Here is a 25412-nt window from a genome sequence, read left to right on the forward strand (position 1 = left end):
TTCTTTTTTGTCCAACCGCTTGGTTCTCCCCCTCCATCCCTCTTTGCCCATTCTAGAATATTTCAAATCTTGATTGACTTGCTGGCCACCCTTCATACTCATAACAACGTAGTAGTCACCACATCAATCCTGTAAACGACGTGCTTTTGTCAAGTGTGGGAACCGGCCAATTGCGGTCTCATATATCCGAATTGCAGCATTAAGTACTGCTCACAGTATATCACCTCAACCAGGAATCAAACTGCCACTACCGGTCACTAGGCCTGAGCTCACGCTTGACCAGATACATACTCTCCGGCCACCAAGTCTCGCCCATCTCCGCCAACCGCCCCCGCGGATTTCGCGTCTTCATGACCGACAAGACCTGCCCGATCTCCCACTGCCCGATCTCCCCCAGCCACCAGACCCCATCCAACAACTTCACCAACACCAGCCAATGAGCGAAGATATCCATCGCCAGGACATACGGGGCAGAGAGCAACCCCGCCTCCGCCACCGCTGCATCCTGCCCGATTCCATCTGCAGCCAGGGCATCCAGCACCGACTGCACCAGACCCAGATACTCACTCGGCGCTTGATTCAGGATCGACATGATTATGCGACGGAGGATCTGCGGGGCGCCCATCGAGGTGACGCTGACCATGTACTGCGCCACCCAAGGGGAGACCCGGGCGCATCGGTGTAATGCTAACGCCGGGCTGCGAGGGCTCTCAACCGTCCCACCGTTCGCTTTCGACGTCAACGCCGCAGTTGCGCATTGTTCAAGGATGGAGACGGTCTGCAGGGATGCCTGGCACTGCGCCCGAATCCCAGCCCCAGCCCCAGCCGCACAATCCGATGGTCGCAGCGGGGCGACGGTCGTCTCCGCCCGTCTGCGTAGACGCTCCAACGCCTGACGGTACGTCGACGCGACGATAGGGAGAAAGAGCCGCTTCGTGTGGCTCGGAGGGACCGGCCTGCGGGGCGAAGATGGCCAGGGTGGTGGGCGGAGGGATCGGGATCGGCCGGTCGGCCGCCGGACTGCGGAGCGAACGGTGCGCTTCATCCTCCGCAGCCTGCACAATATCATTAAGCACGGCGGTAGAAGCCGTATGTGCGGCTCGGGTAAACGAGATCCACTGGGAGTGCTGCGGCAGCAGCTCCGTCGGCAGGCGCTGGCCACGCTGCTGGGCGTGTCGCCAGGTGCACGCGGAGGGAGTGGCTCGCAGAAGCGTACAGGACCATGAGGGCGGCATTGGCGAGGACTTGGTCGTAGAAATCCTGGTTCTGCATCGCGGCTTGGATGTGGCGGAGGGAGGCCCGGTGGTGGCGCTCGGCCAGGGCCAGTAAACCGCGGATGTGCACGAGGCTCGGCTGGTCGAGCGGGGTGGGGGCTTGTTTGGCCAGATCGTGGGATTGGCAGGCGGCCGCCAGGGCTAGGAGGGATGACATGACCGCCGGGCATTTGAAGGCGAGGTTTGGGACGCCGACGGCCAGGGCGTAGCGGTCCAGCTCGTCGAAGGGGATGGTCTGGCTGGTGTGGGTGAGGTAGTGGCCTAAGAGGCTGAGCTCCGTGGCGTCGAGAGGGCCGGGAAGGTATCCCTCGTCCGGACTCGAACTTGAATGTGAAGTGATGGGTTCATCAATGTAGGGCGTCGGGTCTGATAAGCGAGAGCGACAATGTGAGCCGGAGACTGGCGACTCAGGCCCGGAGATGACATGCCGGTCGGAGACGGGCGAATGGGCCGACTCGGGCTCTTCTGACAGATGGCCATCGCGGAGAGGGAACGGATATCGACACCGGTAAGAGCGCTTGGTGCATCTGGAGCAACCGGGTCTGAATTCATCACACTCGAAGAAGACGATCAGCACGGGGTGGTAGAGGCTTAGGGTTAGCGAGGGACGGTTTATTCACCTTCTTCCGCTGCTGCTTACACCTCAGGCATCCATTGCGGGATTTCTCGTGGGTCCTCCGCAACCTGTATCCACTGCGCTGAAGTACTTGAAGGGTTGATTCACTCGGCATCAGGACTGACAGCATTCTTGAATGCCCAAATGAATTGTCAGTCGATGGGGAGATTTGGGGCGTATTAGTAACTGCAACGCGGTGAGGCTGAGCCCAAAGAGGCTGAAGTGAGCCAAGATACGCCCAGTCAATCTCGCCCCGGAAACAGTTAAGAGTCGCTCGTGTTGTTCGTCAGCGAGAGGCTCTGCTCAACTTCAAACAAACGGGATTCCAATTACTCGTTGGGCAGGCATGAATGATCCTGCCGTCTGGGCTCCATGATTTGAAACATGACATGGCATGATACATCACATTACTACTAATTCATTTACCGACATCGGGTTCGTATCAGAGGAATGTTTCCCGTCGTTCATTATGCATTTCTCCGCCTCATCTAAATCATATGCAGCACGCACTCAATGAGGACTATCCTCATTCGAATCAAAGTGCTCCCGCGCCCAAGGACTCCTCAGCCGAATTGCCCGACCCTTGTAAAAGAAGATAAACGGAATCGGGACGAGCAGGAGAGCGATAAATCCCAGCAAGCTTGACGCCCACTCATAATCCAACTTGTTATACATCTGCGTCGCAAACAGGGGGAATCCAGCTCCAACAATGTTACGCACCAGGATGACGCCCGCGAGCGCCGAGGCCGAGTACGTCTGGTAGCTGTCGACCACATAGTTGAGGATACTCAGGATGACGATATACAGTCCCGCCCCAAAGAAGACCGAGGCGATGATCGGCACAATCCAGTGGACCGAAGAATAGCTGGTCCAGCCGAACCAAAAAAGACTGATGGGAATGAGCAGCGCCCCCAGACGGGCCATCCACATGCGGGCCTCCGGGACACTGAGACCATCGTGCGCAGCAACAGCCCGGCGGTAGTAGCGTTCTTGCAGTGGATGGGCGGCAAAGGCGATGAAGGGGCCGATCGCGATCCCCAAAAAGCAAAGACCTTGCTGGCCCACATTGAATCCGTGGCCATGAGGAGCACCGAACACGAGAGGAAAGGCTTCGTTGAACAAATAGACAAGACCATAGAGGAAACCATTGAAGATGGCGGAGAAGAGGGTGATGGGTTCGGTGAACAAGAACCGGATGGGCCGGGTCAACGTGATGCCCAGCAACTGGTGCAGGCCCTTGCGATTGTCACCATGAATGTCATCCAGAGTTTCAGCCGATCGCAGGCCTTCTGTCTCCATCTGACGCCTAATCTTGGCGGTCTTGCGCTGCAGTCGAATGGAATGGCGAGTCTCGGGAATGGTGAAAACCAGAACAATCCAGAACCCACCACTGATCGCCATCATAATCCAGAAGATCCAGCGCCAGCCCAGGTCAAGACCGATGTAACCGCTCACAACCAGGGCCAGCGGGGGACCGGCGGTACTGCTGAGACCATACACCGCCATCGGCCAGCCACTGTGGTCACGTTCCCACAAATCACTAATGGTACCTCCGGTATTGGTCAAGGGGGCGCCGCCCGCCAAACCGGCTATCAAGCGACACACAAGAAGAGTACCAATATTTGGGGCTAGGGCCAAGGGCAGCTGGAAGATAAACAAGATGAACCAGGAGACGATGTAGATCGGCTGGCGGCCGAAGTACTCCGACAAGGGGGCCAGTAGGACAGGGCCCACGGCATAACCCAGCACGTAGAGCGACAGACACAAAGTGGTGACCTCGCTCGAAACATGGAAATGATCGGCAATCTGCGTCGCCCCCGACGAGAAAGAACCACAACACCAGGTGGTAATAACATTGAGCATGCTCACAAAGACCGTGATGTACCACTTGCGCCAGAAACCCCAGCAGCGCGGATTGTCGGGATCATGATGGTCAAAGGTGATGCGCAACGGCAGCGCAGCGTTCGGCTGCTGGCGGGCACGGAGTAGTGCCTCCTCCGCCGTCACCACCACGGGCAGCGATTCATGCTGCTCCGTCTTCTCCAAGTCCTTGTGGTTTGGGGTCGCAGTCATGTTGACAAGATGGACCAGGAGAGAAGTGCGAGAAAGAAACGAAATTCAGGAACCGATGATTTGACATCCGGGAGGGGAAGGTTTTATCTTAAACAGTTCTGGGTGCCGGTGACGTTCTGATGGATCTGCTGGCGCTTGGTCGAATTTTCCGCCGGTGAAGTGATGTTCGAGTGGCCAATGAATGGCCGGAGTGGGTCAGCAAAAGTTTCTCCAACATGAAAGAATGGATGCATTAGATGGATGAAATATAGGCATGGGGAAACCTCGTGATCCATCCCCACCTACTTCATCATTGGGGATTGGACAATTATGGGTGGTGACCCCAAGAAGGAGGGGGAGGGGGAGGCCAAAGAGTTCAAGGATGCAGACGGAAAACAAGCCTCGGACAAGCTTTCTTCCCACCGGGTGGCGTCAGAGACTCAGAGCAGGCTTGGGTGCATTTAGCCTGAGTCCCAGGAAGGAACAGAGCCAGCAGCTGATTGGATCAGAGACATGGGGCATCTTCGTGCAGCTGAGTCATCCCCGCACCCCGGGGGGAAGTGCAGATCACGTGGCATCGGGTTCCGCTTCCCCAAGGCAGGATTGCCGACCGGTGGTCCAGAATGGAATCATCGGTGAGCCGCGCTTCGGCAGTCGGCCTGCACTGAAAGTCTGAGATAACCAGTGTGAGACGGGCGAGTGACTTCAACCTGATAAGTCGACCATTCTGTTACGCAATGAAATCATTCCCCCCACGACCCACGCATCTTCTCCTCTCGCTTCCACTCCCCGCGCACTCCCCCAGGCGGCCAAGCCCATCTCCAGGCCTCTTTGGTCTGCGAGTCAGCATGGCTCATCGTCATCGCCTTCCCGTCTGTTCCGAACTGATTGAAGCTCTGCCCTGCTCCGATCACGGCCACGGCCTTCTTCTCGGGCCGATCCCTCGTTTCCATGCCTGTTTTGGGCCCATGATTGAGTGGCCGAAATGACAAGCGATCATCACAGAATCACAGTTGAGCATCATCCTTTCCGGTCGGACCTCTTCCCAGCTCATTCTCCCCGTATGAAAACTGCCACCCTTCTTGCCACTCCACCGAGGCGAGCAATGTCTGTCCACCGCTCTCTGGAAACACAGGACGGATACACACTCAGGTACCGTGTCGCCCTGCGGCCAGGCATCGTGCAGCTGGAAATGATACATCGGTGGTTGTCCTAGGAGCGACATCGCTCAAGTACCACTGCTGTGAGATGAGTGGTGTGACAGCACTAAGCCATGCACCCATGGCTAACAAAACTGAGGTCGAAAATGTCCGTGTTTCACCATCGCCCTCCTGGGCCCCTATTGTGTTGGTCGGTCGCAACTTGGCGGCTAAATCTCCAGAACACAATATCGCGTAGCACTCCACCAGGCGTCTTTATCGTCGTTCTTCTGTCATTCGGGTTTCCTTAGCCCATATGTTCGCGCACTGATAGTTCGCGTGTAGGCTCGAGAGAGCATTGTGAAAAATTGATCCCCACGGACCGTACTGCATCAACACTTTGTGGTCGCACTGGTCGTAAGACACATAGACACAGATCTGTAGCAAACCGCAAAATACGTTAGACATCACTCAGGGCGACACAGACCTTCGCGGAGTAATTACCAGACCATGGCATCCATTGTCAGACATACCTCATCCAGAGCAACATATGCCCACCGGGGAAGAGGTCCGTAGGCCCGAGATATCGCTCAGTTAGGACTATAAAGCCTCAATCTCTCCATCGAAATCTCCGACCACAATCTCATCAATATCAGCACCACAGATACAATCCAGATTCTCAGCAAAATGCGCTTCCCTCTCACCACCGCTTCGGTTCTTTCCTTCCTGGCTTTGACCACGGCTCGGGTCATCAAGCGTGATATTCCCACCATCATTCAGGACCTGACCCAGATCAATACCGACATTGGCTCCCTCAGCGCTGCCGTCTACAGCTACGGGGGAGGGCTGCCCGCTGCCCTTGAGATCCAGACTCAGGAAGCGGCCGTGGAGCATTCACTCGACCAGGCGGCTGCCGACGTCAATGGCACTGCTGTTTTCACTGTTTCTGAGAGTAACCGTGTGACTGAGGCTCTGACTCAGTTGGATCCGGTCATGCGCAGCTCTATTGCCGCTTTGGTTTTGAAGGTCAGTCAGTCTCATTTTATCCCAACACCAAGCCCGTTCGTCACTTACCGCATTCGTTGAGAGGGTCTTCTCACCGTGGCTCTGATTCTGACTGCAATACAGCGATCCCTCTTCATCACCGCCGGCGTGGGAAGCACCATCCGGACCAACCTCCATGCGCCTCGGGTCAAGACCGATGCTCTGTCTGTGGCTCTGCAGTCTAAGGCGGTCGGAGCCGACAAGGAGACCATCCGTCAGGGAACTGGTGATGTCGACGATGCGTACGATAATGCCATCGTTGCCTACGACATGCAGATGTGAAGGCTCTGGTCACATAACCAATCTTCGTCATCCGACACGTCGAGTTGAGATGAGATGGGGGGGACTGCTTAGCTCGTTTGAGACTTAGGCTTGAGGTGAATAGCGGATAATCACTGTCAGGGAAAATGGTTGTGCATGTCTTACGTACATGTACGAAAGTGAATGAAATTGCCTTGACTATTGTGGTATTTCCGTTGGTAATCTGAGGCAATTGTTTTGTCAAACGATTCAGCATTTGTAATCACCGAGTCTTTCTATTTGGGCCTTAACTTCCGGATCACATATCAAGCTCTAGGACCAAGCCGGCGATGGTCCCTGGTGAATTTGACCCCAGAATTTGCAATGAACTGCGAACGGAGGCGGGTAAGCTGGACCTTCACTAGAGACAACCAGACTGATGAGTGTTCTCACCTGATCTCAATGGGAAACTGTTTGCTGGTGTCAGAATGTCTTGCCATTCTGACAACACATCGAAAAGGATTACTCCAGCAGTCACGATGGTCTGTGGTTGTCACTGTTCGCCTGTCGTTACCATCATGACCACACCATCAAGATTTTGTGGCTGGACCAACCCCCGGCGCAAGCCGAGTAGTGCCCTGTCACAATGCTTACCCCAGCACCCAGCATCCACCAGGTTTTTGATGACCTAAGTGCAGCAAATGCAATTCAGGTGTCGTGCTCCAGTCACAGTCACAATCCGGTAAGCAAAGGGCGACTAGTCCTCATGGGACGGGGAAACCGTGTTTGTTAGATTCGTAGAAATAAGCAGTAGCACGTCATCAAAGCCTTGCCTTGAGGATAACTCCGTTCGCATTAGGCTGGTATATATAATAGAACAAAAGCGCCCGGACAATATCTGGGGCCATTACTCAGTAGTCATCATTAGGTATGCCTCATACAGCAATCTTTGTGGAATAAAAATACCACGCCAAGACCGATCTCTTGGGCGCTTTGTAATCTGGATTCAGCCCGTAGGCTGGGTCGAGCAGCCTGTGTTGATGCGGATTCGGGAGTCCCGCTGCTGATATCACGAACTCAGCTTACCCCCAAACTCAGATCACCTGGGTCGTGCGATGGGTGAGGGCCCGGCTGCCTGATAACGGAGTTATGGAGCGCACCGTTCCGATGCAATTGCATACTTCTCTTCAGTGAATTACCCAGCACCCGATCAGAATCACTTCGATCTGGAAACGAGGCCATTTTGGCGGAATCGGTCGCGGGTATCAAAATTGAGGGGAACAGACCCAAGCATTCAACATGGTTGTATATGAACCGGGAATGTGGGCGGTAGACTCTCTGTTTCTGATGCATATATCCGGCGTCAATGAGCGTTCGTCGCAGGAAGTATGGAGTAAGTAGGGCGCTCAAGTATATCTCGGGGTAGTAACCGAAGATTTCCCTACCTAATACTCGGTTAGTGAATGAATGTACAAGCAAAGGATTTTCTGATACTGACTATTGCCCGTCACTCATGGCCCAGTCGTTGAGGTATACGCTGGCATTGCGCGTCCGACCCGAGGTGTTCCGACGCGTTATGAGCAGCTCAACGTCTTTTGACGTCTACCACGTGGGCGGATGAAGGATATCGCAGCCGATCTAAAAATGAGGGAGCAGAGGGACCACGGAATGTGCATGACTAGCCGGAGAAGGTGAGGCGAGCTGGCACACAGGTACGATAGAGAATCTCATTGTAGATGGAGGCACAACAACGAACGTGATAACTCTATCTAAAAGAGTAATATCCCGAACGTAGTGGCTTGGATGAGCGTCGTCGCGATAGAATTGATGGTGATGATGCCGACGAGGTACTTACTGTACGAGGAGTATGTTGTGGGTGGACGGATGGCGGGGAGATTCCAACTGCCGATGGCGTTTGGCGCGAGGTGGTTCGGTCGGCGATGCGCTCGTGTTGTCGATCGCCTTGCGTTGCTCTTTCAAGAATTCAACAAGACGTGATTCTTAGAGTCTCAGTGGTGAGCCTTTCCAGGATCAGGTGGTTCTCATGCCAGCATTGTCTGTTCATGGTGAGGAGATGAAAAAGAACAGTAAGGTGAGAAGCGGGGAGGGAGATTCGGTTACAACTTGTTGTGGTGGAAATATATTCCTGGGCATTCCATCTCCACAGGAAATCGTAAGACAAACAGGCAGCGTGTTTGCACCCAACAAGTATCATAAACCCTGGTCTCTATCTTTCAAACTCAGTGAAGATCGATCTAGGCAATGAATGGTACGGCTAATGCAGAATCACCAATCTATAGCTAAGTATAGCTCTACACACAATAATGACACTGCTGGTATTTTGAAGCCGGATCTGAAAGCTGGCATAATCCGGGAGTTTGAAGGACTTCGAGACAGACTAGAATGGATATAACCAATTGATCAATCATAGCTACTATTGACTATGGTGGTTATCCCTACGGTCGCAAACGTGTCTACAAGATGAAGTAGATGCATCCGACCGATACCTCAGGGGGGACAAACACTGCCCCCACCAATACGAAAGGCAGGGCGAGAACGAGTGGCAGCTGGGGTCCGCCAATGCGCAGCCACCTGTTCGCCCCTCCCGGCGATCTCCGTTCTCAACATTGGACAGAGGATATAAATCGGAGTGAGATTTACTTGGTGTGTCGGCCAGTACATCCGGATCGACTGTTAAAGATGATCGTGCTAAGGTGTAACAAATAGGCTAACGGTGTCATGGCAGCTTGCCGTGGCACTACTGCACTATCAGTCCCTGTCAGTCCCTGCAGAAGAAATGGCAGGGAAGAGACTGGGGGGAAGCAGTCTCCAAGCCAGAAAAGGGGCAGTTCCTCGTATGGGAGAACTCCATATGGCAACCTTGAAGCATCAGGCAGACGAAAGCAATTGAGGAAGTGAGACACCCTCAGGCAGACAAAGAAATTCCCAGCGAGCACAAAGACTTGGGGATGCTCCACTTGCCAAGCGATAATTGGGTGGAAGACAACCCAAACGGGCATGAGGTCACCTGCTCATCGATTTCGCTGACTGTCAGATTGCCTAATGGGGTCTAGTGAGGATGAACGGGACCCTGAGTTGATTTTGGTTTTTGCCCGGTGTTTGAGAGAAAAACTTACACATCCTTCAGGGAGAGACTGTACTATATGAAAGTATTGAGTGAATTGTTAGTCAGAGTGCGTGTAGTGAGTGGTACTACCACTACTACTACTACTACTACTACTACTACTACTACTACTACTACTACTACTACTACTACTACTACTACTACTACTACTACTACTACTACTTCGGAGTTAGTAGTACAGTCTTTCATGAGTACAATGATACAATGATACAATGAAACTATGATACCTAGTCTCAGCGGAAAGAGGAATATATTGCCCCTGTCTCACAACCTCGGATTTCCAGACCCTGCAGACTTGGCGGAGCGGCTCAGGGGTTCTAAATTTACCGCGGAGGGCGGGTTCCCCACCAATCAGCATCTCAGGGTCTGCGGGTGTTCAGGGTCCATTTCAGTCATTTTCAATCATTCATTCAGTACTCCGTATAAGGTAGTGTCTGGTGGAGTCTCTCAGTCCATTGTTTTTTCCCACAGTCTTTGGAAAATTAGCCCAGTGGATTGCGGCTCTTTCTGATATTTTTCTCTTTTTTTTTCCTTTTCACTGTTTGTTCCACTGGGGTGCTGCAGCCTGCTCTGCTGCCATCATATTTCACTATGATGCACTTAACTACCCGCAGTCTGTGGCTTTTCTCATCTGTGTACATAATTCCCTTTCCCCCTCCTTTTGGTCATCATCCCACTTTGGAGTTACTTCTTCAATTTCACTCTTACTTCTCCTCTCCTCTCCTCTCCCTCCCCTCTTCCTCTTCCTCTCTCTCGTTCGGCCTTCCATCCCGGTGATCATCCCAGCTGGTCCATGGGGTGAGATGTTGCTTTCGTCTTTTACTTTCACCTGGTGTGCCATGTGATTTGTCTCTATCGTGAACCTTCATCATCATCATCATTCAACAAGATGATTAAAATGAAGTTGGTCAATCTCAACCCAGCTCGTTGCTGCCTGGCAGCTCTGGTGCGATTGCGCGCATCGCCTCTCGAGTTCTTTGATTACTGCTGGGACTTCACTCGCCGCTACTTCTTTGCTCTCACTTTGATCGCCCTGTTTGGTGCGAAACTCTTGCATCTTTACGCCCACATCCACTCCTTACCCCCCTCCAAATTCCTGCTGTGGGGAGTCACCTTCTTCTTCCAAGATGTCGTCCTCGTGCTGCTGGTGCGCATCTTGACCCAGAAACAGCCATGGCGGTCGGTCGCCGCCATCTCGGCCCTGATCGTTGTTCCCTTCAGGTAAGGATCTCTCGCTCCTCCAACAGCCCCGAACGCCACGTCGCTCATCCGGGCGTCATAGTCTGATCATGTCCGGAATGACCGCCGCCAATACCTCCTTCTATGTCTTCACCGGCGCCGAAATCCACTGGCGACAAGCAACCACCTTTCACCACGATGCAGCCGCCATGCGCACCTTGCTGACTGGCCTGACCGGCTTCCTGATTGTGGAGGGCATCTTGCTCACTGTCGCCTGGTTCGCCGCCGCTCCATTGCATCGCGCCCTTGGTGGCATCTTGAGTATCTTGGCACAACCTTTCAGATGCTGTGCGAGCTGTGTGCGAGCCTGGATCCCCAAGACCACCTCTCTGCGCGACCCGGAGCGCTACGACCACGTCTCGGAAGACGACTACCTGGACGACAAGAGCGACGACGGATCGTCTATTTACCTGTTGGAACCCTACGGTGCTGTCGCCCCGCCTCGACACGGGGGTCACTCACTGGCCCGTCGCTTGGCCGTCTGGATTCCCTTCGTGGGCCTGTTCCTGCTGCGGGTAGTCCGTCCGTGGGATCCCGCCTACATGTTTCTGTCTGAAGCGCTCCCCGTGGCTCCGTTCCTCGGACACCATCGGGTCTCCCCAGTGCGGGCTGAAGGGCTGCCGGGGGATTATGGGTGGCTGGAGGGACAGACGGCGTTGGAGCGGCCGCCGCAATGGTCGTGGCTCCCCAAGAAGCCCCTCGCCGGCTTTGAGGACTGGAACCACTCCGACAAGTTCCATCCCCCCCCGCTCCACTATGATCCCAACCGGGATCCCCTGCATATTTCCAACCTGCGCAGCCCGCTCCTGGATCCCCTGCACGACGCTCTTTCCGGCGGCAACGTCAATATCAAACACGTTATCCTCTTGAAGCTCGAAAGCACCCGCGGCGACGTCTTCCCGCTGAAGAATGGTACGTTCATGTGGGACCGCATCGCTGAGAGCTACCCCGACCAGAACATCCCCAAGGACGTACGGAAGCGGATCGCGAACCTCACTCGAACGGCGGAGTGGCTGACGGGGTTTGACGCTGGATTCAAGCACGACATGGTCAAGGACTATGGGCGTCGGTCGTACGGCGGTCTTAGCGCCAGCAATGCCTTCACCACGGGCACCTACACCCTGAAGAGCTTGGTGGGGACCCTGTGCGGTGTGACCCCGCTGGTAGCAGACTTCAACCGTGAGTACGAGAACCACATCTATCAGCCGTGCATGCCACATGTACTGGCCGCCTTAAACCAATTGCCCGACGTGCGGGCCAACAACACCTCCACCGACTACCGCACCTGGCCATGGCACTCCGTCTGGATGCAGTCCGTCACGGATAGCTATGACAACCAGGATAAGCTGACCCCGAAACTGGGCTACTTTGACGTGGTCACCAAGGAGAGCATGGAGAATCCCAAGGCGAAACACTATCCGGTCAAGGAAAAGGAGGTCAACTACTACGGCTACCCGGACAAGGTCCTCGGAGACTACGTGCGAGACGCGATCGACGCGGCGGAGAAGAACCACACCCGTCTGTTCCTCACGCATCTCACCGGCACCACTCATCACCACTGGGGGCTGCCCAACGACACGTATGAGTCGATCGTGGGCTCGACCAGCTCGGGACACAACAACGACCTCAACCGCTATCTTAACACCATCGGTTACATCGACGAATGGCTGGAGGAGATTCTTGGGATCCTCAACGAGAAGACGATCATCAACGAGACGTTGCTCGTGATGGCTGGTGATCAGTATGTTCCCTTTCTCACTCCCAGTATCTGATCTTGTGCTAACGAGTGTAGTGGTCTTTCCCTCCCCAACGACGGCGGGGTCACCCCCTACGACAATCCCCATGTGGGCAGCTTCCACGTCCCGCTTCTCTTCGCCCATCCGCATCTCCCCCAAGTCGAGGTGACCACCCCCGTGATCTCCCAACAAATCCTCCCCACCATCCTGGACCTTTTGATCCAGTCGCACTCGCTCGGTCCGGACAGCAGTCACGCGGCGCAGGATCTTCTGTCCATGTACGAGGGACAGTCGATGATCCGCCCGCAGATCACGGAGAAGGACGGGCGCCAGAACTGGCAGTTCACCGTGATGAACACGGGCGGTTCGTGGCTGGCCGTGCGCTCTGCCGCCCACCCATCCTACCGCCTGGTCATTCCGCTCGTCGACGACGTCGAATGGCGCTTCACCGATCTCGCGCAAGACCCGATCGAGCTGCACCCGGTCAAGGACTTCAACCTGGTCGACCTGGCCAAGACGTTGGAGGCGGATTACAACCCTGAGGTGGTCGACTGGGTGCGGGATGCCGCCCATGTCGCCGAGTGGTGGGTCACGGAGAACTGGATGCGCTACCGCTACCGCGGCCGCGGCAAGGGCAAGGAGAAGAAAAAGGACTAGACGGCGCGTCGTTCGCTTCACATCGTGTTTCGTCCTCACCCACGGCCTCTGAGCTTCTTATCAGTTGATGAGAACTCCTGTACAGTGATCTCATTTTCGCACCTTCTTGTACATATTATCCACATACTTGCTCTTTCTTTAGCATGATGATTTGGTGTGCCTTTCCTCTTGAACGATGATCGGTCGGCATCACATGAATGAATTTATCAGACTGCATATTGTGAAGCGTAGTTGTGTAATCAGTGTTGTTCGATGGTTTTCAAAACTTTTGGGGTGATTGACCTTAGGTGAGTATAGCCGTCAGGGTGAATGATATGTCCGGACCTTTCCTTATCCGGACCTAAATTCCCCATGCAGTTAGATGATAAGACTTGCAGGAACAAGGACGAGGCTGGTGCTTATTTATGAAGGTTTATTTGTCGTACATAAACTTATCGTAGCAACTACTACGTATACTAAAGTTAATAAGGAGACCCAGGCCGAGAATCCTGATCTCGACAGCTTGCATTAGATTACCCACTGAAGAGCTCTTATCCAATAGATAACTACTAATCAGGCCTTTCGCGTTGTGAGTTCAGCCTCTATAAAAGATCTACCACTAGTGTGCTTCCCTAGCCGAAAGACACCTTGGGTTTGCTCAGTGGTTATCAAACTATTTATCTATCTAGTTGATTGGCTATATAACCTAGAGACCTATAGTCAAGTTACTAAACGACTAATTCTTCTATTTATTCACCTTGAAAGAACTAACATTTACCTCTTTATCTACTACTATAGCTGGATGTCTACTCTCTACCTCCCTACCTTTCTTCTGGATGCAAGCCCAACTCCTATTCCCCTTCCCGCAGACGCAGATGACTTATATATGTACTAACCTTGGAAAACCTCCTGATAAGTCTCTCATTAGAACTCACTGATTCAGTATAATTATTCTAAACTGCATTAAAATAATTGTCTTTCTTCTGTTTAACATGTAAGCCCTCTATATCCTCAACAATGACAATAGTAAAGACAACTATCTTCTTGTACTATACTTTAAAGCTAACAGCCAAGTCATCTACTCGGGCCTCTGTATTCAGTGCATAATATATCCACTTCCAGGTAAAGTCCCTGTATCAGTAAAGTATATATATGTACAAGTTAACAATAAAACCCACCAGCTCATCAAATTAGTACTGTGCAATGGTAGTTCAGGCAGTGAGCCAAGTGTTACTACTTCAAGATCTTTTTTACCGAAAAAAGACAATCTTCATCTCTCCGTCTGTCATCACCTCGAACACATTTTTAACCTATCATCCAACCGATCACAGTTATCACCTTGTCTCATCCGTATCCAATCCCACAATGTCCCCACCGTTCGACTTTTGCCCCTACGCAAGACACGATAAAGTAAAGTTGATCCTCACAGATCCGACCCCGCCAGCAGCATCAGACCCATCTAACACCAAAGCAAACACAACTCATGCGCTAGCACAGTGGCTCTACGATTTCGCCTTCAAAGAGACGGAGCCTGAACACCCACTCCGGAGCAAGCTCCCATCCAACTTGCCAACCACCGAGCCAGCTCGCACTCGAGAAATAGCCCACGAGTTCCTGGTAATAAAAGCCCAACTCATCTCAGCATCCCCAGTCTTCCGCAGAATGTTGTGCGGACATTTCTCCGAAGGCCAGGAATTCGACGATCCTCGTGGACTATTATCAGTGCGCGGAGCTGGTCGGGCCGTATGCGAAACTGTGGATGGATTATATCGAGTGGCAAGCGCCCAAGCTCAGCCTCGTCAAGAAGATCTTCCTGGCGTGGATTTGGGACCGGGATATATTGGTGAAAAAGTGCGCGCAGCTCGCTATTGAGCAGGCGACTCGGCCGGTGGATAGAGAGGGTCTACGGATTGCGCAGCCTTTGATCGGTGGGTGTTACTACACTTTTGTTTCCATCATCACATAGAGAGAAGCTAACATCGAATCCAATAGATAGCATCAACCGCTGGCGATCCCGAGCCATCTACCGCGTCCTGAAAACTATACGCAGGGCAAAGAACCCCGAAGTGTGCAAGCTGCGCTTCCGACACGAGTCTGATCCTAGCCTCTATGACCTTTTGCGCAAGAGTATCGACGAGAAGAGTATCCGCGACAACTACAACCCCCGTATCGTGGTGTGTTGGGCTGGGTGGGGGACTGTCTTGTTACTTTCCATCTTGACCTTGCAAAGCTCCAGTCCCAGTCCGCGTCTCAGCCAGCCACCATGGAGGCGTACAGCTTCCACTCCGGCGAGCGGGTCATCTTCGTGATGACTGAATGTTTTATGATCTCTTGTTCACTGTGTCCACAATTTGATCACTGACAATGCTGGTTGCATTGGTCTTGTTGACTACAGTCTGTGGTGTGAAATATGAAGAGACTTTATAAACATGTTGTTGTAGCTGACAGTATCCCACTGCCTCTCAAAGCTCCAGCTTCCAGCCTACACATACTCTCCCACTGTGTCCAAACCAAAATACCACTCATAAACATCACAACCGTGCCTCCCTCTGCAATTTCTTCAACTCCCTCCGCAAGATCTTCCCCGACGGATTCCTCGGAATCGCTTCCACGAAGCGCACTCCCCCCCTCAACTGCTTATAACTCACCACTCGCCCCTTCACCCACGCCTCAATCCTCCTCCCCAGCTCCGCCGTCCCTTCCACCCCGTCTTTCACCACCACATACGCCCGGGGCCATTCCGTCCCCGCCGTGCCACTCGCCACGCCGACGACCGCCACATCGGCCACCACCTCCGCGAACCCGAGAATCACCCCCTCCAGCTCCGCGGGGGCCACCTGAAACCCGTTATACTTGATCAACTCCTTCACGCGGTCGGTGATATACAGATGCCCAGCCGCATCGAGGTACCCCACATCCCCGGTCTTGTAGAAGCGCTGCCGCCGCGTCCCCTCCGCGAAGGAGTCGGTGTTTGCCGTGGGGTTGTTCAGATATCCGCGAAAGACATTCGGACCAGACACCCATAACTCCCCGGGGCGGGTCTTCGTCCCCGGGGGCTGCGCGGACGAGTCTGCCTCGTCGGCCACCTGCACGGGCGCGAAAGTCGCCGTCATATTCGGCATCAACCGGCCCACCGACCCCGGATGCGTGAGGGCTTCCTCGAACGTCTAAGTTTGAGAGCCGGATTAGCTTGCTGCGCAGAAGACGGAAACAAAGCGGCGACTGCCACCGGAGGAGTCACCTGTAAATGCGTACACGGCGCACACTCGCTCAGACCATACGCCTGGCGCACGGGAACCCCCAGCTTCGTTCGCAGGGCGTGGATCAACTCCACCGCCAGCGGGGCCGCCGCGGAGAGGGTCATGCGCAGCGAGGAGAGATCGTACTGGGCGACGCGCGGGTTGGTCACCAGCTCCAGTACGACGGGGGGCACCACGTAGGCGTAGGTGATGCGGTGGCGCTGGATGGTGGTGCAGAAGGGATCGAACTGGAAGCGCGGGAGGACGGCGATGGTCATGCCGATGCAGACGGTGAGGTTGAGGAGGTACGTGATGCCTGGTCTCGCCGTTAGTACGAGGTCTTATGCACCGGTTTGGATGCGATACGGAGGGAGGAGTCCGGTAAGTAGGGCTACGGACCGTATATGTGGAAGAAAGGCAAGACGGCAATTGCGCGGTCGGCGGCGGTCAGATTCCCCCCGTCCAGGGCGAGGTTCTGCGCGAGATTCGCGACGAGATTCCGGTGGGAGAGCATCACCCCCTTCGGCAGCCCCGTGGTTCCGGAGGAGTAGACCAGGAAAGCAAGCTCGTTCGGCGATGCGACCGGGGGACGGTGCGGGCGATCGCGGGCGAGGGAGCAGCGGTGGTGGACGACCAGCGAGGGCGCTTGTGCTTTGTCCAGCACCAACACCCGGTCGCGCGACAGGCCCGTCCGGTCAGCGGCTTCAAGCACCTCAGAGGCGTGGGCCTGCGTCGTGACGACGGCTTGGACGCGTGCGTCGGTGAGCGGATGGCGCAGCTCGTCGGCGCGATAGTGAGGGTTGACGGGACACACCACCCCGCCGGCGGCCAGCGTGCCGTAGATGACTTCGGGGAGGGCAATCGAGTTGGGCGCTACCACCATTAAGATATCGCCCGGTTGCCAGCCCCATTGCGTCTGGAGGGCCTCGCAGAAGGCGAGCGAGCGCTGGCGGAGCTGGCGGAAACTGAGACTCCGCTCGCTCAGGGGGTCCAGGAAGAGGGCTGCGTGGATGATTAGCGGTTGGGACGGAGGTCAGGGAGACTGGGTGGTGTCCTGACGCTTGTCTAACGCATACGGACGGTCGGCTCTCTCGAACAACCACGTCCAGAGGTCAACGTGGGGGATGTCGATGGAGGGAAAGGGAGACGCCATGATGATGTGGATGGGGGATGGATGTGCATGCAGACTCCGAGGCCAGGGGAGGAGACCAGAAATACCAGATCTCATTGAAGTTCACACAAACAAGAAACAAGAAAAGTCAAAGCCTGCGGCACTAAAGGCAAGAGTTACAATACCGGGATCTCGTCATGATGCAGCCACCTCCACCAGTGCCTGTTCCCTGCTGTGATGAGCCGTGATGTGCCGTGAGTGAGTGAGTGGATGCCCTAATTCTGGCTCCACTGCGGACATCTTGGAAGCACATCAGGAACATCGCACCAACCGAAGAGCTTCCCTCCGTCCCCTCCAGTCCCACTGATAGACCTGAAAGGCTGGAAGAACCTCCACCATGTGGTCCGCGATCTGCACTCACTCGATTGGGCGGTTCCGATCGGCACAAGTGGTTCACGATGCTGGGTCGGCACGGGAGGCACAGACCGGTGTCCACCACAGCTGAGCTGCAACCCGGTATACTAAAATATGCGGCAGTGCAGTTCACTGCAGGTTATAGGTTCGCGTCCGGATATTAACGGCAATTTGGGTAAGATCTCGCACCCTCTCCTCCGCTGATCGGCCCTCGTCTGGGTCTGTGAAACAAATGCGATTGTGGTGGCGTGCTGAAATGCAGCCATCCCGTTCCCTGGGACAAATCAGCAGCTGCCGCCAGCAACTGCAAAATCACAAATACGAGCCAGACACATGAAGGGATCGACAAAAGTGCTGCTGTGGCTGCCGAACTCATTCGCGTCCCTTATGCCCGTCAGGACCAGAGGAAACTTTTGGCGGTGGCTGCAAGGAGCAGCGCCTACAGTATAAAGTCGAGAGCTGCTGCTCATCTGCTGCTGCCATTCGACAACCCCTTTGGTTTACCTTTTTCTTTTCTTTTTTCTGCACGCGCGTTCCTGGCCTCAATTCAGCCCCGGTGTTTGGTTCGGGATCTCTTTTGTCTGTCTGTCTGTCTGTCTGTCTGTCTGTCTGTCTGTCCACTGGCTCGACCCATTATGCCTCATCTGCCTGCAGCTCCCACCCATCTGGCCACTGTCCACCGCACCTGGTCGCGGTTACAGGAGCTGCGAGCCAACCCGGTCGTCGAGCTGGATGGGAACCGCCTGGATATTGCCTCGGTGGTTGCTGTGGCCTAGTAGGTGGAATCTCATTCAGTCCATCTTCTCTCTAAACTAACACGGTCTCAGCCATGGGTGTCTCCCCCAGTTGTCGTCAGACCCCGCGGTGATCACAGCCATCACCGACAGTGTGCGGGTCTTGATGGACCATCTCGACCAGGGCTACTGCGTCTACGGTACCCCCTCGTCCCCTGTTGTGCTCTGCTACCACGATTCTAACGCTCCTGCAGGTGTCAACACTGGCTTTGGTGGTAGTGCAGACTCGCGCACCGACCAGGCCTCGGCGCTGCAGGCGGCTCTCCTGCAGCTGACGCAGGCTGGGGTCCTCACCGCGGCGGACACGACCCCCGGAGATGCCCGGGGTTTGGCCTCCCCCGCCACCCTGACGGCGATGCCCAGTGCGTGGGTGCGGGCCTCCATCGTCGTGCGTGCCAACAGCAACGCCCGCGGCCACTCCGCCGTCACGCTGAACGTGCTGGAGGGTCTGCTGGACCTCCTCCGCCACCGCATCACCCCCGTTGTCCCCCTGCGCGGCTCCGTCTCCGCATCCGGCGACCTGATGCCCCTCTCCTACATCGCGGGGGCCGTCGAGGGCTCGCCCGACATCTACGTGCAGGTCGCCCCCGCCGACCCCGCCGGTGGTGCCCCCCAGATCATGTCCGCCCACGACGCATTAGCGGCGGCGGGGATCCCCCGGCGCGTCATGGGCCCCAAGGAAGGGCTGGGCTTGGTCAACGGCACCGCCTGCTCCGCCGCGCTGGCCAGTCTGGCGCTGCACGAATCCCACCACCTCGCCCTCATCACGCAAGCCCTGGCCGCCATGGGGGTGGAAGCCATGCTGGGCACCGCGGAGTCCTTCCACCCCTTCATCTCCGCCACGCGTCCGCACCCGGGTCAAGTGGAATGCGCCCACAATGTCCTCACCTTGCTGCAAGGCTCCCGCCTCGCCGTCGGGGTCCACCGCGAGAAAGACCGCAAACGCGCGGGTCTGATCCAAGACCGCTACGCCTGGCGCAGCGTCCCGCAATGGGTCGGTCCGCAACTCGAGGACCTCCTCCTGGCGGACCGGCAACTCACCATCGAACTCAACTCCTCCTGCGACAACCCGCTGATCGACCCCGCCGCCGCCGAGATCTACTGCGGCGCCAACTTCCAAGCGGCCGCCGTCACCTCCGCGATGGAGAAGACCCGTCTCTCGCTGCAAATGCTGGGCAAGCTCCTGTTCGCGCAGGCGACGGAACTCGTCGACCCCAACTACAACAACGGGCTGCCCACCAACCTGGTGGCGGACGACCCCTCGTGCTCCTTCACCATGAAGGGGGTGGACATCAGTCTGGCGGCCTACATGGCGGAGCTGGCCTGGCTGGCCCACCCGGTCAGCGCCCACGTGCAGACGGCGGAGATGCGCAACCAGGCGGTCAACTCGCTGGCCCTGATCAGCGCCCGGTATACCATGCAGGCGGTCGAGCTGGTCAGTCTGATGAGTGCGGCGTATTTGTATCTGACCTGCCAGGCGCTGGATCTCCGGGCGCTGCATCTGCGCTTCCTGGAGACGCTGCGGCCGCGCCTCGACGCCCTGACCCGGACGGCGTTTGGCGCGGGGGTGGCGCCGGCGACGCTCGAGACGCTCGTCGCGCAGGTCCGCACGATCCTCACCACCGCATGGGGCACGACGACGCGGCTGGCTTTGCCGGACCGCTTCGCGCAGACCGTGCAGGCCGCCGTGCCCGTGATAGTCGACATCACCGCCAGCAGCGGAGCGGAGATCACCCTCGGCGAGATCACCGCCTGGAAAACGCAGGCCATCACCGTGTTCGGCGAGGTGTACGCCTCCACCGCGGCGACCTTCAAGCAGAGCCCGCACACCGCGGAGCTGCTCGGCGTCGGGGCGAAGGCGCTGTACACGCTCGTGCGGGAGCAGCTGCGGGTGCCCTTCCACCAGGGCTTCGTGGAGCACCCAGTGGCCGGGTCGACGGAGCTGGACGGGCGCGAGAAGAAAACGGTGGGCTCGTGGGTGAGTCTCATCTACGAGGCGGTGCGGAGGGGGGATGTGGTGGGACGGTTGTTCGAGCAGGTCATGCCTTGAGTAGAGGAGTGACCTCCTTTCTGATCACATCATTGTGCTTGGTTACTTGGTTCGGGTTGGGTTTGGGTTATGGGTGTTGGATGGAGTTATCGTGCGAATAGATTACATTTGATGGTTGTTTAGACTTCAATACATCGACAGCATGTGCTGCAGTGTATGTCTCCTCAGTCCACCTCCACCACAACCAAGGTATCAGTACCTGATAATAAACTCAATCGACAACCACCAAAGATTAATACACTCTCGATCATCCCCGCGAGGTTATCCTCCGATTGGCAGATCTCATCCCAGCGGACAGGTCAGATGCACCCACCGCTGCATTGACTGCAGATGAGCTGGCTGGCTACCTACTAACACACATAGCATGGAACTACCCCGTCCAAGGGCTGTAGAACACGCGATGTTCACATCCTACGGCAGCAGATCTAAGATCAATCATGTATCATGGTTCACCACCTACCCGCACCGCCAGGGTGATGTACGACAGACAATAGACTGACTAAAGCAACGAAATCAAGGACGATGCGGACAAGGCTTGCAACCACACAATGAGAGCATCGCCAACAACCACAAAGACCCAATCTCCAACGCCCCATTCACCCCAGACCCAAAGACAAGATCCCTTTCTTCTGTCGCCTTTGTGTCTGATGTCTGTACACAATAGCTTTGTATTTCCCAGGCACAGCATGAGGGCAGTAAGTATGTATATAAAGCAAGGATCAAATCGCCTCAGCTCAAACCATGGTACTGTACTGTACTTCACACTTCGATCCACGATCTGCATCTGCATCTGTAGTAGTAGTATTGTTAGACTTGCTGCTAACATTGTCTAGTCATGGGCCATCACTGGTAAGTCTTCCCCTCCTTGATATGTGCTGCAACAATACCTACCCAAGATAATATGTACTAACATCTACACCAGCACAGTCTGCCGTCTTCCCCCCAAACCCTCCTGCTTCACCCGCGGCCACCTCTCCATGTGTCCCGACTGCCAGAATGCCTACACCAGCGCCCGCGAGAGGAGCTGTCCCTACTGCCGGAACGCGAGGGTACAGCGTGCAGCGCGCGAGGGGACGGCTACGGTGTTACATTCCGAAGAGGAAAGTTCTCCTTGCTCGAGAGCAGCTCCTCGTCGTGGCGGTGGTGGTGGTAATGGTGAGAGGGGCAGCGAGTTGGCGAGTTGGCGCTCTCGCTCCCCGGCGAAGAGGCAGAAGAAACCGAAGAAAGGGAGGCATCTGCGGGAGACGAGAAGACTGAGAGAGATTCGGCGGGCGGAGGCGGCTGTGAAAGAGGCGTGGAGGAAGGAGAGGTGAACAGATGAACGGGAGTAGAGCTGTGGATGGTTTCTTGTTGCTTGGGTCCTCTGATGGTTTCTTCTTGAGGGTTACGCTCGTGTAGCATTGGTTACTCCCTGGGCCTATGTCACTTCGAGTTCGATGGAATTGGACTGGCTGGGCACCGTGAGAGGAACCGCTCCCCCGGGAAAAGAAGTCGAGTCGAGGTGGCAATCAGAGTGGATGCGCTCTTGTCCTTGTTGAAATGCAGGATGTAGCTTGGCTCGTCTGTACATACTGATGGTCAAGATAGCTGTGTCGCAATCGAACAGACCTTGTTCCTAAACTCCAATTCCAATAACTCGTAGCGTACAGAGAAATATCAATTATAAATGGGCATCGCCGGACACTTCCCCACCAACTTGTCCGTCTCCACGCTGGGCATAAACTTGGCCGTCTTGCCCGCGCGCTCCGCCCCCTGCGACCGCTTCTCCACCTCCGCAAACGCAAACTTCTGCTCAGGCAACAGATCATAAACCCCCTGCGCGTACCCCGGCGCCACCCGGTACAACTGCGCCAGGTACTTGGCCTGGATCTCCGGGTACTCGACCAGCCGCAGCAGCCGCGCCGTGTTGTCGTGCAGATGCTGGCGCTGCGTCTCGGTCAGGACCCGGTGGTACAGCTCGCGCGGCTGGTCGTACTCCGAGTCCTGGCCCTCGTGGTAGAAGTGCGATTTGCGGCCCACGTTGTTGTCCGCCACCTGGTAGGGGCACTCCGCGGTGTCCGGGCGGAACTTGTTGGCGAAGCTGTTGGGCACGTACTGCGGTTTCAGCCCGTGGTTGGCGTCGACGCGCATCTGGCCGTCAAAGTTGAGCGAGGAGTAGGATTGGGTCATGAAAGGGCAGTTCACTGTGGTGATTATGAGCACAGAACGGTGGAGGTTGTACAATGTGGGGGGGGGGGGGGCCCTACCGGGGACTTGGTGGAGGTTGATGCCGATGCGGTGGTACTGCGCATCCCGGTAGAAGAACATGCGGAACTGCAGCAGCGGGTCCGGGCTGTCCTCGATGCCGGGGACCATGCTACCGGGCGAAAAGGCGGCCTGCTCGACGTCGCGGTGGTAGTTCTCGGGGTTCTTGTTGAGCACGAGTTTCCCAAACTCCATCATCTGCGCGGCGTTAGTCCGGCATTCGGCGATGCGGTGTGGGGTGATATCTCATACTGGGAACTTGTCGCGCGGCCACACTTTGGTCACATCGAACGGGTCGAAGCCCAGCAGGCTCGGATCGGCCTCCTCCGGCTGCATGACCTGGACGTGGGCCGTCCAGGAGATCTTCTCGCCGTTCTCGATGGCTTTCCACAGGTCGCGCTTGGAGTAGTCCGGGTCGGCGCCGCCGTGCTGCTGGGCTTCGTCGGCGGTGAACTGTTTCTGGCCCCCGTCGGCAAGGAAGTGGTATTTGATGTAGACGAAGCGCCCTTCGGCGTTGACCCTGGCGGTGTCAGACGCAGTTGCAGACCTCGTGGTTGCTTGACTTACCACCGGAAGGTGTGACAGCCGTAGCCGTGCTGGTTTCGCCATCCGACTGGAGTACCGTGGTCGCTGAAATACATCATGCCGGCATGGTTCCTGGGAACATGTCAGCATCGTCCGTCTTCCAGGAGGGGATTCCGTACCCCTCGGGCGTGTTCGCCAGCAGATCGAACAACGAGTTGTGGTCCAGCAGGAAATTCTGCGGGTTTCGGTACTGAGAGCGGATCACATCGGGTCCTTGGATCGGGTCGCGACAGAAGAACACGGGCTGGAGGGATTAGCCGGGGCTGGATTCTGAGGACTGAAAGAGGCCATACGAAGTTCAATCCCACAATGTCATAGTTGCCTTCGCCGGTGTAGAATTTGATGGCGAACCCACGGGGGTTTCTGGCGAGATCGGGGAATTCTCTGCCGAGCGTGACGGTGGAGAAACGGACGAAGACGGGGGTTCTGACCCCAGCCGATCGTAGAAAGTTGGCCTGAAGAATGAGATAAAGTGTCTGTTGGGAGGATTTGGAGGAGACAATTTACCTTGGTCAGTGAGGAGACGTCTTTGGTGGTCTCAAAGTATCCGAAGGCGCCGCTGCCACCTGTACATCCATCAATGAATCATGGGTTTCGTGCGGATCAGAGATACTAGTAACTCACAAGGATGCACCATACGCTCCAGGTTCTTGGAGCGATTGAAGTGTTGCTGCTTCTGAATGAGAAAAGTGTCGGAGATGACGGGGATGCCACCAGCGGTCTTGCTGTGGGCGGGATCGGGGAAGGGAATGCCTTCATTGTTGGTGAAGTACGAGGCATCGTCGGCCCGCTTGCCGATGGTTTGGACCCCCGTCAATTTGGCTGCCGTTTGGGCGGGTCCTTCATTGGCGCCCTGGAACAACGAGTCACTCGGAGCCATCGCCCCCAACGCTCCCCCCAGCATCTGCAACGGTCGACTCGTCATTTTTCTCCAAGTTCTGTCTTTCCAGTCACTGAATTACTGTTTAAAAAAAGGTGAGCGTCTTGTCTTTGTCTCTCTGATTTTTACCCAGTTACTGACAACTAACAATCTTCCCCTCCATCGTTCTTATAGAATCCTCCCGCCCATCGCAGCAATCCAATCATAGCGTCTTGATTAAGTACTACGGGGTCAGGATGACGACCACACTTGCATGACCAACCACTGCATCACGTCACGCATATCACATCGACTGTTCCAACCTACAGACTCCTCCACATTACCTCTCAACCCGTCATGACAGGTCAAGTCGCACTTCATTCAAGGTTATCGCGGAAAGTCAATTGCAGCCCGACAACTCTCAGCAGCTGCCGTCTTCCCTCCGTCTCCCCGGAGGCAATCCTTCACGAGATATAAATCGCGATCGGGGTAACTTACTGTCGCTTGAAACGCGACAACTGGAATAGTGCTAGTTATGGAATACTTCTCTATTCCGCCGCTTCATCACCATTGAGAGTCGAGACCACCATCGTAGCCGTTCGTTATCGCGCCTCGGGCCCAGATGATGCGCTAATGATTACATCCACAACTGCAACTCCTACCACATTTCATCATCCCCCCGGATAGAAGAACAACCGGCTTTTGCAAGCTTCCAAGCCTACTAGCCGCTTCTCCCGCTTGCTGCCTGGGTAATGCAACAATCTTTACCCGTGCAGAAGTGGGATGGAATGTAACATCCCCGGTCTCATTGGCGGAGTCGCTCCCGGCCATTCAGATGGGGAGATACGCAATGTAGGTGCACACAGGCTCAGCTGCTCTACATGAGGTGAAGATTAATCCCTCGAGAGCAATCCGTCTACGCCGCAAGTGCAAGTGCAAGGTATACCCAGGCTAGCAAGGGGTTTCCGCTCGTAGCCCCTGGCCTTCCGAGCAGT

At 55.7% G+C, this 25412-nt stretch overlaps 8 protein-coding genes across 8 annotated transcripts; 4 read left to right on the forward strand and 4 right to left on the reverse strand.

Annotated features, from left to right (window-relative positions):
* Positions 1–81: 81 nt before the first annotated feature.
* On the reverse strand, positions 82–2005 carry BP01DRAFT_398551 (Zn(II)2Cys6 transcription factor; the record flags this gene model as incomplete). Its single annotated transcript, XM_025578540.1, has 4 exons — positions 82–931; positions 1062–1166; positions 1222–1830; positions 1895–2005. 4 exons carry the CDS (start codon positions 2003–2005, stop codon positions 248–250), a joined length of 1509 nt encoding a protein of 502 aa, XP_025431561.1. The 3' UTR covers positions 82–247.
* Positions 2006–2400: 395 nt separating this feature from the next.
* BP01DRAFT_340329 (MFS transporter) lies at positions 2401–3975 on the reverse strand (the record flags this gene model as incomplete). Its single annotated transcript, XM_025573396.1, has 1 exon — positions 2401–3975. The coding sequence occupies exon 1, from the start codon at positions 3961–3963 to the stop codon at positions 2401–2403; it is 1563 nt and encodes a 520-aa protein (XP_025431562.1). The 5' UTR covers positions 3964–3975.
* Positions 3976–5659: 1684 nt separating this feature from the next.
* BP01DRAFT_398563 (cell wall mannoprotein 1 family protein) lies at positions 5660–6502 on the forward strand. Its single transcript, XM_025578541.1, has 2 exons — positions 5660–6107; positions 6210–6502. The coding sequence occupies exons 1-2, from the start codon at positions 5769–5771 to the stop codon at positions 6405–6407; spliced, it is 537 nt and encodes a 178-aa protein (XP_025431563.1). The 5' UTR covers positions 5660–5768; the 3' UTR covers positions 6408–6502.
* A 3663-nt stretch (positions 6503–10165) lies between these two features.
* BP01DRAFT_340330 (sulfatase domain protein) lies at positions 10166–13299 on the forward strand. Its single transcript, XM_025573397.1, has 3 exons — positions 10166–10731; positions 10793–12490; positions 12542–13299. The coding sequence occupies exons 1-3, from the start codon at positions 10400–10402 to the stop codon at positions 13140–13142; spliced, it is 2631 nt and encodes an 876-aa protein (XP_025431564.1). The 5' UTR covers positions 10166–10399; the 3' UTR covers positions 13143–13299.
* A 1187-nt stretch (positions 13300–14486) lies between these two features.
* On the forward strand, positions 14487–15483 carry BP01DRAFT_382604 (uncharacterized protein; the record flags this gene model as incomplete). Its single annotated transcript, XM_025577381.1, has 4 exons — positions 14487–14738; positions 14809–15049; positions 15114–15295; positions 15358–15483. The coding sequence occupies 4 exons, from the start codon at positions 14487–14489 to the stop codon at positions 15481–15483; spliced, it is 801 nt and encodes a 266-aa protein (XP_025431565.1).
* A 169-nt stretch (positions 15484–15652) lies between these two features.
* Positions 15653–17513, reverse strand: BP01DRAFT_373837 (luciferase; the record flags this gene model as incomplete). The annotated part of the gene is made up of 4 exons (XM_025576801.1): positions 15653–16288; positions 16363–16676; positions 16760–17362; positions 17420–17513. The coding sequence occupies 4 exons, from the start codon at positions 17511–17513 to the stop codon at positions 15653–15655; spliced, it is 1647 nt and encodes a 548-aa protein (XP_025431566.1).
* Positions 17514–18520: 1007 nt separating this feature from the next.
* On the forward strand, positions 18521–20729 carry BP01DRAFT_295909 (phenylalanine ammonia-lyase; the record flags this gene model as incomplete). Its single annotated transcript, XM_025571829.1, has 3 exons — positions 18521–18660; positions 18713–18819; positions 18874–20729. 3 exons carry the CDS (start codon positions 18521–18523, stop codon positions 20727–20729), a joined length of 2103 nt encoding a protein of 700 aa, XP_025431567.1.
* A 1515-nt stretch (positions 20730–22244) lies between these two features.
* BP01DRAFT_318910 (catalase) lies at positions 22245–24483 on the reverse strand (the record flags this gene model as incomplete). Its single annotated transcript, XM_025572655.1, has 8 exons — positions 22245–22912; positions 22976–23171; positions 23226–23493; positions 23541–23630; positions 23678–23802; positions 23852–24013; positions 24066–24124; positions 24183–24483. The coding sequence occupies 8 exons, from the start codon at positions 24481–24483 to the stop codon at positions 22386–22388; spliced, it is 1728 nt and encodes a 575-aa protein (XP_025431568.1). The 3' UTR covers positions 22245–22385.
* Positions 24484–25412: the final 929 nt, after the last annotated feature.

The sequence above is a fragment of the Aspergillus saccharolyticus genome (genome assembly GCF_003184585.1).
Source record: "Aspergillus saccharolyticus JOP 1030-1 unplaced genomic scaffold BP01scaffold_14, whole genome shotgun sequence".
In the NCBI taxonomy this organism is placed as follows: Eukaryota; Fungi; Ascomycota; class Eurotiomycetes; order Eurotiales; family Aspergillaceae; genus Aspergillus; species Aspergillus saccharolyticus.

What these genes read in the sequence shown, in the direction of transcription:
- BP01DRAFT_340330 (XM_025573397.1), top strand. Translation starts at nt 10,400, where the DNA reads ATGATTAAAATGAAGTTGGTCAATCTCAACCCAGCTCGTTGCTGCCTG. An exon ending in CTGATCGTTGTTCCCTTCAG is followed by an intron (nt 10,732 to 10,792) that starts GTAAGGATCTCT and finishes CGGGCGTCATAG; the next exon opens with TCTGATCATGTCCGGAATGA. An exon ending in CTCGTGATGGCTGGTGATCA is followed by an intron (nt 12,491 to 12,541) that starts GTATGTTCCCTT and finishes TAACGAGTGTAG; the next exon opens with TGGTCTTTCCCTCCCCAACG.
- BP01DRAFT_398563 (XM_025578541.1), top strand. Translation starts at nt 5,769, where the DNA reads ATGCGCTTCCCTCTCACCACCGCTTCGGTTCTTTCCTTCCTGGCTTTG. An exon ending in TTGCCGCTTTGGTTTTGAAG is followed by an intron (nt 6,108 to 6,209) that starts GTCAGTCAGTCT and finishes ACTGCAATACAG; the next exon opens with CGATCCCTCTTCATCACCGC.